This window comes from Acanthopagrus latus, chromosome 5 (assembly GCF_904848185.1).
Source record: "Acanthopagrus latus isolate v.2019 chromosome 5, fAcaLat1.1, whole genome shotgun sequence".
Taxonomy (NCBI): domain Eukaryota; kingdom Metazoa; phylum Chordata; class Actinopteri; order Spariformes; family Sparidae; genus Acanthopagrus; species Acanthopagrus latus.
Window position 1 is genome coordinate 18,793,476 of NC_051043.1, and position 16,233 is coordinate 18,809,708.

At 40.6% G+C, this 16,233-nt stretch overlaps 1 protein-coding gene and 1 long non-coding RNA gene across 3 annotated transcripts in view; one reads left to right on the forward strand and one right to left on the reverse strand.

Moving 5' to 3' along the window:
• The window catches only part of LOC119019490 (neurogenic locus notch homolog protein 1-like), a 42,969-nt gene extending 42,432 nt beyond the window's left edge, over positions 1–537 (reverse strand). For both annotated transcript variants that reach the window (XM_037098134.1, XM_037098133.1), the window contains exon 1: positions 270–537. In XM_037098134.1, coding sequence (XP_036954029.1) covers positions 270–327 — 58 coding nt within the window. In that variant the 5' untranslated portion in view covers positions 328–537. The remainder of the gene's footprint in view (positions 1–269) is intronic.
• On the forward strand, positions 272–15,754 carry LOC119019492. The gene is made up of 3 exons (XR_005075065.1): positions 272–406; positions 1,924–2,123; positions 12,503–15,754. It is a non-coding gene; the product is annotated as an uncharacterized LOC119019492 (long non-coding RNA).
• Positions 15,755–16,233: the final 479 nt, after the last annotated feature.

Below are 16,233 nucleotides of genomic sequence, written 5' to 3' on the forward strand. Positions count from 1 at the left end.
GGTTTAGGATTAATGCCAACAGGTGCTTGAAGTGGTAAGATATAAAACTACATGTGAATTAACTGTAAACCTGAAGGATGAGTCAAAAAAAAACAGCCTCTGGGTGAAAATTCGCCACACTCAAGTTTGAGTCCAGCGTTTCTTTTTACAGAGCAACTGAATGCAACAAGTTCAACTCAAACTCCAAAGAGAAGAATAAAGAAACCACACTTTCTTGAGGGCAGTGAACTACCCAGGAGTGGAACCCCCCACCGAGCCCCGCCACTCACCTCGTGTTAGTGCTATCAGCGACAACAACAAAGTTAGTTTGACAAAGAAAATATGCATTCCTTCTGGTTAAAAATGGTTGTATAAATCCACGTGGGTTTTCTCATAGATCCGATATGGTGTCTTCCCTCTCCGTCAGGTAAAAAAAAAAAAACTTTCAGTTCATCCTTTGAGGAGTAAAATCCACACAGAGAAAGTAGAGCGCGTCTGTCTGTGAACTCCGAGCATGGGATGTTGTCACTTCAGATCCCGGCTTGGAAATGACTTGAGGGACGCACTCACTCCATCCGCTGCTCGAGGGGCGTTATTCTCTCTCTCTCTGTCTCTCTCTCTCTCTCTCTCTCACACACACACACACACACACACACACACTTGGGACAATCACACGGTTGGAAACCCAGACAGGCACAAGCTGTACAACTTGATGAAAAGATATGGTTCCCGGGCGTTTTTCCCACACGTAGTGACTGATTAATTAACGAGTTCTGAATCATCAGTCCAGCAATTAGTCTGCGCCTGATGTCACCCCACCTGTCTGTAATGTCTTTAAAAAAGTTAGCTTTCAGGGTGAGCTTCTTGAAGTTAAGACTCTAAACAGAGAGACATTAGATAAGTTAAGTCAGCAGTTAATGCTTTTTTATTCTTGAAAATAAAACTTTATTTAAAGAGTAAAACTGTTTGCCTTGCTAGTGGTGGTAGCCTATTTTATGCTAATCGTCATTATGCTAAAAGTATGTATTATGTTTATATAGTATTATTATTATTATTATTATTATTATTATTATTATACTTTATGTTAATAAGGAGCTGAAGTCTCTTCCAGTGGACCTCATGGGACATTATTTCAAAAAAACTTTGAATTGTAGTGACTCGAGAGAGACAAAACATTTTTTTTATCTTGTTTGAATTGTGACATGAATCACACATCAGTGTTTTTTTTAAGATTTAAAAAGTCATTTTCCAAGTCACAGTTAGTCATAAAGCTAATCGTAGAGAAGAGTGAAAATATACGACTGAAATAAGGAGTGAAAATGTGTAATTGTAAAGATGACACAGCCAACTATTGCCTCAGTGACCTTCACTCAAACCTTGTAGAGCTGCTCCTGTTTATTAGCTTGCGCAAAGAAACGACAAAGGCTCCTTTCACAGAACTGCAGCTATTAATATGGTCAGTTTCATTGTGATTATCGTCTTCTTTTGTACGTTTTCTGTGCCAAGTTGACGGCCATATTGGTGTTGGCAACGTGTGATGAGTGAGACGATGTGGTTCACTGAGCGGTTTCACATAAAACTAAACAGTATTTCAATTTAACTACGGCAAAATATGACTTTATTTACTCGGAAAAAAAAAATTGTTTCATGTTGAACTGACATGAATTTTTTTCCAAATAGCTACAGTCACTCAGATGAGCACCTACTTCAGCATGAATGTAGAAAACATAAAACGTTCGCTTCCAGAAGTATGGGAAAGTATATGAAAACATTTGTGTAGCTGGGTTTTTTCAAGCATGTATATTACTGGGCAAAACTCTGTATTCTTGCTATGTTCTTTGCATGAAAACAGACACAATTCCAGTAAATGGATCCAGAAACCAAACTGACTTCATGCAGCATGGATCCAGAAACTCAAGCTTTGTCTTTGTTTGTGTCATTTAGTCCAACTCGGTCCTGCATCAGGGTATCGCAGCCTGACGCAGCCTGAGAACCAGCCTGTCAGCAGATAGGATCTACAGCGATAAATGAATGCTGACAGTGGGTCTCATAAGTTTTCACTCGGCCAGCCTGCAGAGTCAGCAGATGGAGGAGCAGATTCCTGTAAGGTGGTTTGAGAACGGAGTACGAGCAGCTTCACACAGGTAACTGCTGTCATGCGCAGGGAGACAAAACACAGAGTCAGTAGTTGAACCACTGCTGTACTTTTCATTACTTTGCAAAACACAGAGCTGCACGATATGAGGAGAAAACAAACATTGTGTTTGATCATCAAAAAGCCACATTAAAATCTTCTTTGATTCAGTGGTGTCAAACAATAAAACATAAAATTGTCCAAAGGTGGTGAAAACTTTTCATAGACATCGTTTATAGGGATACAGTAGAGCACTGACTGAGCTGCTCTGAAACTCCATCTTCGTAGATCACTTTGAGATTAGCGTAGGATAAACGTTCTTGAGGCTGTCTTTCGGGATCGTGAACCACACGTAGGTGGCAACTGTCTCTTTCAACACAGACACTTTTTTTCATGATAGACCTCAGAGTTACACACAGAGACTCTGCCAGGGACGTTACAGGTAAAACAGCTGCCAGAGAGCAAAAAAGGAAAGAAAAAAAAAAAAGGAAAAAATGAAGCAGACGTTTAAACCCTGAGGGCAGACAGAGCGTAGGAGTGCTGGAAGAGGCAGCGATGGATAGGAACTGTTAAGCACGGGAGGTGGAGGCTACAGTGAAATGATCTGTATTTACAGGTGCACTTATAACACGATTATAGTCCAATCAAGGCAGAACTGTATGGGTATTGTGATGTGAATGTATCAGGCTGGTTATCTTATAATCAGCTTTGGCTGTTTGGCTATTAGATTAGGCACCTAGATTTTAGGTCAGTCAATCAGTGATTTAAGCACTTAGAGTAAAAGGATGACATCTGGTTTTATTTTCTGCTTTGAATCTACAGTTTAAAAAAAAAAAAAAGTTGAAATTGGACATTTAATTTGTCCCGAAACGGTGCAGACAGACATTGCATTGCACCGACGGCAGGAGAGCTCGGTGAAACTTCTGTTATTAAAAAGTGGATTTATCTTGCCTCCTGTTTATCAACCTGACTGCAGCAGCGATCCATGGAGGTGATCGCCACTGCTGGATGTTTATGTGCTTGTATTGTTGACTGGAGATCGAGGGAAAACAAAACTCAAAAACATAACATCACAGAGAGGGGAGGGAGAGTCTCTGGTGCTGAGTTGAGTGAGACTTGACCTGAATTGAGTATTTATTATTTTATGCAACTTTATACTTTTTTTTTGCTCCACTACATTTATCATGCAGCTTTTATTACTAGTTACAGTTTACAAGCTACACAGTGCAAACCATGTATCCCCAAATCTGGCGATCTTGACTTTGAATTTCTCTGACAAATGGAAGGATTACAGTGTCGTTTGAAAGTTTGAAAAGAGTATTTTCACAGTTTTCTGAGAATGCTGCTTCTACTCTTCTTTACCTGTAAACACCAACTTTATATCTCCTGTTGGAAAAATGAACAGATGGTCGCGTGGCCCCACTTGACATATTAAACACTTTCATGTCGGCTGGGTCAGCCTGAGCTTCGACCCTGATCTCTCTTTGGTTGTATCAGTTTACACTTATTGACTACCTCACACTCGGTCATCACCCGGGTGAATAACCTGCTGCTGCGCCGTGTTAAGATCACTGCTTTGCTCCACGTCGGTTGTGGCAATTATAACAAAACATTACCAAACTATTACTCATTCCTCCCTCCATTAGACATTAGCTTATAAAAGCTGTAATTCATTGAAAACCTTATTGTGCTGTTGTTCATTGTTAGGAGAAGTGGGGGAAATGTGTTTATTGTATCACATTGTGAGGTGGCGAGTAAACAGGATTTGTGTTGATTTCCTCCTCATTGTGTTGACCTGGGGGTTGGGGTCTGACCCCTCGACTGGCGCAGCACAGATGGAGAGACTTTATCGGCCTCAAAAAACAGAGACAGCTGCTCGGGACTGGATCATATCACAGAAAATATACAGTATTATCTGTCTGAGAGTCCATCAGCCCTCATCCTTTTAAATAACATTAACTATTATAATAACTATTATAGTCTGACATTGTGGGTTTAAGCTATGATCTGTATCCCGCTAGCCATCTAATGAGGGATAACATTACATCTCATGCAAATGAGATGCTGTTTTCTGGTATGATAGAAACGCAACACTTCATGGTGATTACATACACAAAATTCAACTACCTGGAGACAGATTCATTGTTGAGTCTCGTCCCCAGAACTTTAAAAACAGATGCTTTGGGTAGGCAGCTCAGGTCGGATGCTGGGAGTTGCATTTTGTTGCGTTAAAATGGGATTAAATGAATCTGCACTCCTCGTGCAGCTATACTATGCATTTTAGCCATCTGAAAAAAGGGGATGAACATGAGTTTGAGAGCTCACAACTGATTTGGGAGACAATTATCGTCCAGTTTGTAAATGATACAAGTTTGGTTTGGAAATGTGAAACCTGCACGGCACATACACTGAGAGTGGAACTTTCCGCAATGTGGGAAACATCCGTTTAACTTCTGAAATAAGAAATGCTTTTTTAATGAGGGAGAAAGAGTACATGTGATTTAAAGACCTTGTAAGACATAATTATTGTTCATAATAACGTATTTTCATGTGGTAAATATGTGTGGATTGGACCTTTAAAGGAATAAGACTGATATGAATATGAATCAACGATATCGCCCTCAGTAAAACTGTTCTCTGTTTTTCACTTCCTCTTCTGCATCATATAACATATAACATATTGAATTACACACTAAAATACATAAGAACTGTTACAGTACATGCATAAGTTTATCAGGTGGTGCTAAAGTGTCTTCAGAAATGCATTATGGGTACAATCAAAGCTCTATTAAAGCCCCACAAAAGGAAGTTTTGGTGCTGACTACATTAGCCTGCAATGAGTTTGGGTTGTAGTTTATTTATCAAGGACCATGTAATTGATGCCAGTCAGTCATGATGATGAGAATAAGAAGTCATAGTTCCCAGTCAGATGTTAAAACGGTACCTAACTTATAAGTAAAAAACATGTTTTCCATGTTATTTTTTTTCTTAAGTTATTCTGTGATCTCAAAACCTTGTTTTACTGACACCTTTATGTACTGCTTTGTATACTATTAGAAGATCAAGTCTACTCTAACAGAGAATACGTTCCAGTTTCCATGTATAAAACAATGACTCAATTATAGCAGTTACTGAGGCACTTTTCAAGCTTTTAAATGGCCACAGGACTGTGGCACATAATCATTCATGTATCCATTAACTCCTCATTTTTTGGCCGCTTGCTGTGTTGATGACATAATATAAACTTGTTTAACGGCTGCCCGCACTGCAGAACATGAATGTACAATGTTAATAACACTTTGCATAAAAGATCCTCTGTTGCGCCTTTGAGACGGAGTGTGGGTGGGCGCCGGGCAGCCTGCATCAGCAGATGTGGTGTGCAAAGGGACAAGTCGGGACACGTTTGTGTAACTTACTGTCATGCAAAGTGCTGGGCTTGTATCTGTGCATCTGATATGACAGAATTGGAGGGGACAGCTGTGGACAACGGGCATCTTAAACACTGTTTAAAGTGCATCATGCAGCTTTTTTACAGGCCTAAGCACAGAGAGCACGGGTACAAGGAACAGCAGTTTGCAAGAATTAACATGCAGCCAAGGAGCACGTTGCCCATCTAGAAGTCCTACAGTTCAAGAATTCTGGGCTATAAACCAAAACGATTGCTTACAAAAGTTACATAGTGCACCTTTTATGGTATTATTTCATCATTTTAATGCAACGTATTTACTCCTCGTGTGGCTTTTACCTGTTGGTTTTCAAATTTTTACCATTTTGGCAGAACGCCTGATGACATTCAACAGATACAGATTCATGTTAGAATGTTCACAGAAACATCGTGATATGATGCGTCTGCTTGGTGTGGCCAGAGAGAATAAAAAAAAAAGAACAACCATTAAATAAACCAAAAACACCACAAAATGTGATACAGATATTTTAAATGTGTTTTTAGCGCTTTTGACTATAACCGTTCAAGTGGAAAGAAAAAGCAGCCTCTTGGAGTGTCAATTTCTGTCAAACGCTCGTGAAGGACCATCAGGGGAGATTCTCCTTGTGAACACAAGTGACTCAAACAGCTCGTATACCCATTAACACAAGTGTGAACAACTGTCCTCTTCGCAGTTACGCTTGACACCACACACACAGTCGGACGTGTTTAGTGTCTGTGTAGCTCATCTCGAAAGGGTGTGACAGTTTTCTCGCCGACACTTACAGTAAATGACCCCTGAAAACTGAGCTGCTCTAATCCCCCTCGCCCATCAACACACCAGCCTCCACAGTTTAGCCCCCGAGCGCCGATTCGTCCTCTACAACTGTTGTGTTGACGGCTCCATCTCATGTCTGAGACTCTCCCGCAGATGTTCGCTGAGCATCTTGAGGGGCCCCGGAGGATCCACACAAGTAGCCTCTTCAGATCCCTGCGGTCCCGTTTTCTTTAGTATCACCGAGCCATTTCTAATTACACAGTCTTGTTTACTACTTACTCATTCACAGGCCTGTAACGAGCTTTATGGATGGGGAGAGAACTGACCCTCGTACCCTCTCGTCCCCTGAGGGACTCTCATTAGCCGGACAAGATTGTTTGGGTCTAGTGTGGATTAAGATCTGTGTAGGACAAGGAACAGCGTGGTCTACACTGCACCACTGCATTACTGATTTTATCTTTCTTCTTTTGTTTTCTTTTGAGTTTTTTTTTTTTACATTTACCACTTAAAAAGGTCCTCATCTTCCTGCCTCCTATGCAAGAGATACTGATGATTGTTTTAACAGTGCAACCAACAAAGCTTAAAGTTAATTTGATCCAAAACTTCACAATGCAGAGCAGCTCAACTGAAGTTTCAGATATTAAGTATATTTTTATGGTTTTAAAGAAAGCGTTTCTCTCACTGACACTGACAACATGGTTATTTTCAGCAAACATCCTAGTCGGGCTGTGACTAACTATTTATTTTAAATAATGGTTAATCTGCCATCGATATTCTCAATTATGGTCTGAAAAATGTTGGACAATCCTAAAAATCCCCATTTTAATTTCCCAGAACCTTAACTTATGTAAAATGTCTAATTCCATGTACTCAATAATCCAAAACCCAAAGACTTCCACTTTACTTTACATCATTTACATTTCAGATCTTCTTCCTCAGAAACTTCACTGGAGACATCACAGAGATTTACCCAATTAAATGATGAGTCTGTGTCGTAGTTTCTAACTGGAAATAGCCATCCATACTTAACACTTATTGGGCGTTCTGTTTTGAGGTTCTGGGATGGATAACGTGTCGGCACTGGGTTGGCTCCAAGTATTTGTGAAGCAACGTGAATCATCCTCTCACATTTTTTTTTCTCATTATTTCAAATAATTGAATAAAAGCAATGCAGACGACTTCTGCACAAAAGCTCGATCAGATCTTTTGTCTGTATTTCCTTTTCCCAGCAAACAGAGTCGGTGTGTTCAAGGCCAAGCCTCCAACACCAGCCGTTTGATTTATTGTTAAAATCTGCATCACATCCACCTCAGACAACAAGCGTGGTGTCCACTACGACACAAAGCATACCTGAGGGAAGGAAAATAGGCCATTGTATTGCGGTCCTATTATTTCCTTAGTGTTTCAAACGCGGATTAATGTATCCTGGTGTAGCTGTATTGTTCTTATCTGGGAGAAGCTTTTACTGACTTTATTGTTGAATCATAGATTATGTTGCCCGATGTGAGGAAATGCAGGCGAGGGTCTGTGGCTCCTGCTTTCCTGCAAGGTTAAGGGAAGGTGGCTGATGAGAGCCTTCGCAGCACATGTATTGTTGGATTGGATTGGATACTTTGATGAACTCCGCTCTGAAGTCTCTTTTGGTGGCTATTTCATGTGTGGTAGGTGTAAGAATAAAGATATCTATCAATAAGAATATTTTCATTGAGCTAACTATCAATATTTCTGTCTTCCTGACGTGTAAATTGTGCTCACGTCAATATCAGAGTCATGACGTCTAAAAAAAGAGTTTACCTCTTTGACATTCAGTGGCATTTACATAAAATCTGTACCTTGAATTAATTTGAGTAGCAACTAGTGTCAGCAAAAATATAAAAAACATCGATGAAGATCAATACTGACTATTTGAAAGTGTTTCAACACTCACACACTGCTGCTGTGCCCACATAGACCCGCCTCCTAATGTTGTCGGAGTGCACAAGCCCTGTTGTATCTATCTTTTTGTCTCATTGCTGTGTCAATGTTTCCCTGTAGTACAGTATCAAACATGGTATTGAACATCAATATTTCTGAAGTTATCATATCAAGGTAAAACAGTTCCAGTAGTGGGTCAACAGTAGCGACATGTGGTAAATTTTTTTCTATATCCCTGATCATTTGTCTTGCGCTTCTTGTGTATTGAGTATGTAAAGATCATGAAGCAAACAAAAAAAAGAAACAGTTCAAACACTCCACTGTTAAGGTTACATCCACTTATTTAATTAAAGGGTTACCATCTGACTGGTCAAAGAAGAGCAGTGTTGCTAGAAATGTCAACTTAGGTGCATAAAATAAGTGGATAGTGGAGCTGTTACATGTGCTCTTCTTTAGTTGGGATGCATGTATGCACAATTACATTATATAAAATCTGTAGTAATATTCACAGTTTTAGCATCTTTCTTAGAAATGAGTGATTGACTTCCTCCTACTATTTTGTATCAGCAATCTGAATCTGAAAACTAACTAGTCATTAATATTGACGTGGTGGACTAAAAAGTAAAATATTTGTCCAAATTCTAGTGAAGCAGAAGTGGTAAGTAGCTTTAATGGAAATACTCAGGAGTATAGTTCTTGAACTGCAGTAACTCTCATCAGTAAATGTACTTCCCTCCATTTACGTCTGTTGATACTTATAATACTAGTCTCCAAATATTTGAATGTAGCGCAGACTTGAACAACAACTTAGAAATATTTAGTGACTACTAGGAAACTGAGTCACAGCTCTCTAATTTTTCCATCTTATGTGAATGAGGTCAAACTGTTAACCTGTCAAAAGCACTGATCCGGCAATTTAAAATCCCATTAGGACAGTATCCTGTGCTACTGCCCATTAAGCTAATTGCTCTAATGATAGCTTGTGTGTTTCGTCCCATTATCAACATACATTTGTCACTTTTATGTCCACGGCAGCTGCTTCCCAGTATTGTGGCGCCCTGGCTACGCAAGCACAATGTGTGGACAGCCAGACGCAGCGGGTCAGTGGCTCTCCGGCCCTGAGTGACACGCACTCGTGGGAGGTCCAGAGACCCTGGTTCTGTTTTTGGATATATAATCACAAACAGGAAGTCCCGGCAAGCCAGTCACACAGGGCCACTTCCTCCTTTTGTTTACTGGGGGGGTTGAACCAAACTCCCAAAGACAAAGTTGTACCAGTGTTTGCTGCTCCTGCATCCATTTTGCTGCAGTTACTCCGGCTCTTCTCCTCCTCCTGCTTCCCCTCTTTGCTTTTTTTTGGAACACAGTGAATCTTCCTTCCAATCGCCTCATTGAAAAGCTGTCCCTGCCACATTTACGGTCTTTAAAAATTTCAGTCAAGTTAGTGGGAACTCATAGATCACACGAGCAAAGATCAGGTAAAGCAGGAGAATCCACAGTATGTGGTGACGGACATATTGCCAGCCTCAAAGCTTCAAAACAGTTTCAACAAAAACACCGGGTGACGTCACAGTGAATGAAACAGTGCTTTGTAATGGTTTTGAAAGAAACTGTAAAACAATGCTGCTCTGACAACAAGGGCTTTCAATCACATTATCACACTTTATTATTTTGTCAAGTAAGTTTTTCTCCCTTTAGTTTCCTGTTGATGTTGTAATGACATTTGGAATCTTCACATTTGGGGTGAAAATACAATTTACTCAGCTGTTTTTTGCAATTTAAATTTTGTAGATTTTAATTTTGTAAATTATCATATCTCAAAATGAACGGTGCAGTCACAAACAAAGACGCACAGGAATGAAAGGCCATTAGAATGACTTCAAAACTAAAAAGCTGCTTTTTATTGGTTTTTGTAAATAAAAAAAAAAGATGGCACCCTCTTTCCAGATATTGCAAAAACACAATTCATTTGTGACTTCCCAGCACACTGCAGATTCCCCTTTCACAGGAATGCATTTAGCATTTTGTGGCTTAAGACATGGTGTGACACACCTCCGAGCCACTGTTCCCAGGAAGGCAGAGAACACCAATCCTTTGTTCCTTAAATATTTGATAATTACCGCAGAGAGAGCTCTTACTCCCTCTGCATACCACCCTTTATGTGCTCCGTCTACTGTGAAAAATATCCCGCTCCTTGTGTCGTGTGAAGTCTCAAGCACGATGCAAAAAAAATAAAAAAGCTATTTTTGCCGGAACGTGGAGTTTAAGGGATGGAAAAAGTGATATCAGAGGCCGCGTTTTGAGGATGCAAAAAAACTTCTCAAGGGGATTATGTGTTACTTTTAAAATATTAGCTTCCCAACATTACACTCAGGCTACTTGCCTTAAGTGCAACCTGGAAAAAAAAAAAAAAAGGCGTCATTTGAGTGAGTTTGGGAACTATATGGCCTTTCCCTTATTAGCGTTTCCCATGGGACGCCACTTCTCCTTCATCCATCGTCCACCTTCCATCTTTCATAATGGGTTTCTTCTTCCCCAGGATCCCTTTTACGTTTGTTTCCGTTTCTACCATCTTGATGTCATTCAGTCTCCGCTTCCACACACCCATTCCTCTCTTTTAGTCTCTCATTCCCTGTTTGCCCTGCTGCCAGTCAGGAGTAATTCACTCCCACACACCCAGTGGCTTTGCCATGTGTCAGAGGTCCAGGCTTGTTTAATTCCCAGGGGCAGTTTAAGCAACTTTAATCCACTTTTTCCTGCAGTTTTAAATTGACTTCAAGTGAAATATAAAAATAGACCAGATTGAATAGGCGTACCATGAAAGGCCTGTTGTGTTGTCTCAAGTGGAGGCTAACTCAAGCATGAGCCTCCAACTAGATAATCTTGATGAATGTCACAGTGCTGAGCCTAAAAGTCAGCTACCTCTGCCAAACAAAAATGCATTCATTGATGCCAATTTTTTCATGCTGATGTCACTGAAGGGCACCATATTCTCCAATGTGAAATCACTTCCTGCAGAATAAGGGCCACCACCTAACATTATAGTTAGGTGCGTCACCTTTTCCCAGTCACAGCCCCATTTGCCCCAGTTTTGGCATTCCCGCTCGTCTTTGTACGCAGTTACAGAGCCCAGCCTCGTTATTGCACACATTTTCTGAGACATTACACTGTGGACAGAGACAGGAAATGGAGCAAAGAGAGGTAAAAGTAAAATATGAGCTGCCATTGAAGTCTATCCGCTTGAAAGTGAGGGTGTGGTTCAGTGCTGAACACATTTGTTCTGAATGTAACAGCTTTTCTAAAAGACATTAATGTGGATGTTTTTCGGGTGTGATTTTGACTTGAATGCATCAGGTCAAAAAGTCAGTGAATAAGTGAATAGAAGCACAATATAAACGTAATAATAATTTGTAATCAACCAAAAGCACTATCTCTCCTGAACTGAATCAGAGGTTTTTTTTTTGTTCCACAAACCATCCAACCTGAACATCCCCCTTTGAATTTCTTGCAGTAAACAAGATATAATATTATAAGACACAATCCACAGTAGCTGTGTTTACCTACAAAGTGTACTTACAAAGAATTTATCAGAGACAGGGCTGTGAAATAACATTAACCAAAAATAAGGTCTACTTCTCAAGCGATTCTTCTCCAAGTGGAAGTTGGTTAGCCTACATGGCCAATGTCCATTTCCCCCCCAAATGTAGAACGTTTCAAAGGGCTAAATGTCTTAAATGTCACACAACCGATTGCTGTCATTCTATGCGAGCTTACATCAAAACTGTTTTGTATTCAAAATATATCCCACACATATTTAAAGGGGAAATATGTGAGATTTTTTGTTAAAAACCTTCAAAGAAAAACTTATGAGGAAAAAGCATTGTTGATGTTATGATGTCCATTCATTGTGTTGCAGAGATATCGACTAAAGTTAGCATGCTAATCAGCTAGCCACATCCAAAGCTCCTGTGGCAGTGGTGTAAACACTAACACTGCCCTGTTCTCCAAGCTCCCAGAATGCTAGCTGCATGGCAAACTGAGCTGACTAGCTTATCGAAGCTACAGTTAGCAGTCACTCTGGTGAATTGCTGCAACCCTTTTTGTTTGGAGTACAAATTTGATAGCTGTCAGTTCGAACTTATTGCACATTTGAAGCACTTTGCACAAAGTGAGACAGGACGAAATGTTAAAAAAAAAAAAAAAAAAAGATTGTTTCCTAGATGTTGAGTGTTAGCATGTCTAATGTTATATCTGCTCTCCTCCAATGTTGCAGTGATCAGGGAGACATGATGTGAAAGGCCAAAGTATCACTGCGCAGCTGGGACAGAGTGGCTCCATGACCCTGTGGGATTGTGGGTAAATATCTGCAGCCCAGTCATGGGAATGAAATAGCTCCATGTCAAGTCTGTGAGCCAGGGGTTACTGATATGGATTTAACCGGTGCAAGGTCACCGCTCAGACCGAGGGGGACTTTCTGCCTCTCTCTGTCTCTCTCTCTTTCTGTCTCTCTCTCTCTCTCTCTCTCTCACTCTCATAAAGGACTTTATCTCTTCTCCCCTGTTTCTTTTTCAGTCTCTGCGAAACACACAAACGCCCTCGCTGTCTTCCTTTCGCTACTTTTCCCACTATATATCTTTGTAAGCAAAACATTTTTTCTGGAAAATAACTGTTTACCCCTGCCTTTGATGCTCTCTGGTTTATTTCTCTAAGATTTAATGTCTCCACAAAGTTTGGACAATAAGACTGTGTGTGTGTGTGTGCGTGTGTGTGCGGGACTTGTTTGTGAGAGTAATCTCATAATTGTAGTTTGGGCAAGGGAAGGAAGGGTGAGGATTAGCCCTCCTCTGTTTGTTAATGTGTGTAGTGTCTGAATGAGAACAGCGTGGGAGCTCGTGACACGGTGCCACACAAAGAGCGGGGAAACCAGGAGTTTTGTGGGACAGTGAAGCACCTGAGGGTTTTAAGCTCGACACTCAACACCACAGAGTGTGTGAAGGGAGAGTAAAACTTCACACACCTCTCGTTTTTTTTGTTTTTTTTTTGTTGTTGTTTTTTTTTCCGCAGCTCTGAGACGTCACATTCGGCTGAGCGGGGAGCCTTTGATGGAGGTTTTTTTCTGTAAGGCAGTAATTACCTCATTTAATTTGAATGTGTAGGCGCAGGTGTATAGTAAACACTGAGACTTATCCTTTATCTTATCACATCCTTAATAATTATCATGATTCTTTCTATCAACATACATTTCCTCATGGTATAGCAGGTTAATTCCTCCCATGGCACAGGAAGGGCGTGTTTTGGTTCCCCTTGAAAAACAAAACAGCAGCGAAGGCCAAAAACTTTACATACACATTTTAACAGTACTTTTATTCTTGTATTTGCAGGTGAACACAGTCAAAAATTTATGCACAAGAACACCTTAAAGCGGCAACAGTACCTTTTATTCTGTCTTGATTGTGGCGGCCCCTGTGGACAAGAGCAGTATTAGCTCTTTTGGAGATGCTATTGTTCGTACCTGTTTTTGACCCAAGATTTCTATAGGATGCAGCGTCCTTTCTGAACAAAGAAAATTAAAACTTCAAAAACCTACACTTAATGAAAGATTAATGAAACACACTACACTACACAAATGATTTTCCACAATATTTCATCGTCCGGATAATATAACATACACAATGTCCTTAGAGCAGCTGACTGATGGAAACCTGGACTCAGCAACCTCAAATCACAACAATGGCTCTTGTGACAAAATGGACGATAAGCAGCAACGTGCACACACATGGAGTGCATACTTCCTCCTCGGCCGACAGAGTCACCTACTGTGCCGCTTTTCCCAGCGGCACGTACACAGTGCAGAGGAAGTAGATGTTTTGTTTTCTGCTATTAAGCTCCTTAGCCTTTTTTTTTGTTTGTTTAAAAAAAAAAAGGCTCTTGGCTCACAGGTCTCACCTATAGGTCCGAGGGATCAAAGACACTCTGACTCTTGTTCAGATTTCCCCCTTTCACTTCCAAACATTTAGAAGCACTCACATGAATTATAGACCCGGTAACTATTTGCTTATGTACTTAATCCTGCTCTTAGAAGAAAACAGCTATTTGAGGCTGCGGCTCCCATGCAGTTCACAGGGTGCTTGAATATCCCCTCTGTCTAAACAGACACAAATACAGTAGTCTGCATTTAGAGCTGTTTGTCCCTGGCTCGTTCTCATGACAAGACAAATCTTACAACGGTGGGAAATTTACAGTGCGGCTGGGTTACATAATTGAGTGGCATTAATCCCTAAATAGCAGCTATGAGAGCGATCCGGAGAAGTAAAAGGTTTATTACACCTTTTACTGCTGATAACTGCAAATTGCTTATCACTCTCAGCCAAACAAGGGACAAGTGAACAACACCAAACAATGCATAATTGCAAAGGAGCGTTTTCCCAACACCAAGTCAAAGGTACTTTTGTTGAGTGACAGGCGATCAGATTGAACGTTCCCATCCTTCTCCTCTCTCTGGGTGTTTGTTCTCTGTGAGTGGTGGGGGCTTTCAGTGCAACACAAGACGCAATAAAAGCTCTTCGATGTCATAACGCAAGACTCTGTGGCAGGCTTTTTGAAAAATGTGACCCAGTGATTACTTAAACATGTGCAGAGACTTTCTGGTGTCCAGAGCTTGTCTTACTGGTAATTTCTTGTTTTGGAACAGAAAGTAACCAGTCCTGTTTCCACAAAGAGTACCGACATAAATCTACAATCGTGTGGGCTCCTTCTCTATGAACGGAGTTTCTATTTTTGAAATACTTTCTCAGTCTCCATGTAAAATCATTGGTGGTCAAATTTACACCAGCACTTTCTTACAAAAGACAAAATGTCTTGTTTAGGACTTAAACATTGACATTGATAGTTACAGTTTCTATATGCCCTCAGTAACGCATTTGCAAGTCACAAACCTGGTTTTTACATTTTTGACACATATTTAACTGATGATAGCAGAGCTGAGTCACTTTTACACTGTAAAAATGTGTTCATGCATATCAATCACAATGACAGCACACCAACAAATGCCAAGTGTTGTAATAGGACAACAAACGAGTGACTGAAATAAAGGTGATATAGTTTACCTCCTGTTTAATCGATAAATCAAACAATGAGTAACATCTTTTAAATAAAGCAGATTTGTCCGCTTTGCTGGTCTTTATTAAACGGCTATAAACATGTTGGCATGCATGAACACATCTCGCCTCAAGTCCCTGGTTGATTCGGTTCACAGCACTGTCCAACATCTGCAGAAGACTGGAGGCTGAAATCGGATGTCTCGAGTGGGCTGCATGACAGGAAACAGTCTGTTGTTCCCAGCGCTGGGCTGTGAACAGCACAGCAAACAATGCAAAGACAGACTGGGCTGATTGTTAAAGAGACATTATGTAATTTTTTCACCTCAAAATAAAGCCTTCAAAATAATTTTGATGATACAGTGTCTTGTTAATAGGGTGAATGTTGTCTTAGCCACTCCGCCCACCCCCAAACCCCGTCACTTGTTTCTGCGCTCTGTAACTTCAGAGAGATGGTAGAATCACAGCGTTACATACATGTTTACTTCAGCATAACAAAAAACATACAAAACGAGGACAAGAAAAAAACGACCAGAAAGAGACACAAAATGTCGAGAAAATGACACAAAGTGAGATGTCTTAGTGTCTCGCTCCGATGTTGGAGGGGTGGAGCACCTGTCATCCTTTTCCCTCATATTTCATGGGCTTTCAATTTGAGCCTTAATACATTTTTACCTTCCTGAATCTGTCCCCCTTCCTTCTCCAGGAAGCGGCGATCGTGAGATTCACACCTCCAGCAGCCTCACAAACTCTAATCAGAGTTTTCATCAGTTTCCCACACTGTGTCCACTGCCGTGAAGCTCCCTGTCCCCGAGTGCTTTTGTAAATGCTGACGCCGTGCGATGGAGATGTTTGTTGCCGCCTGCATGCTCTGAGTAATTCAGGTTACTTTCTCCTGGCCCAGGTG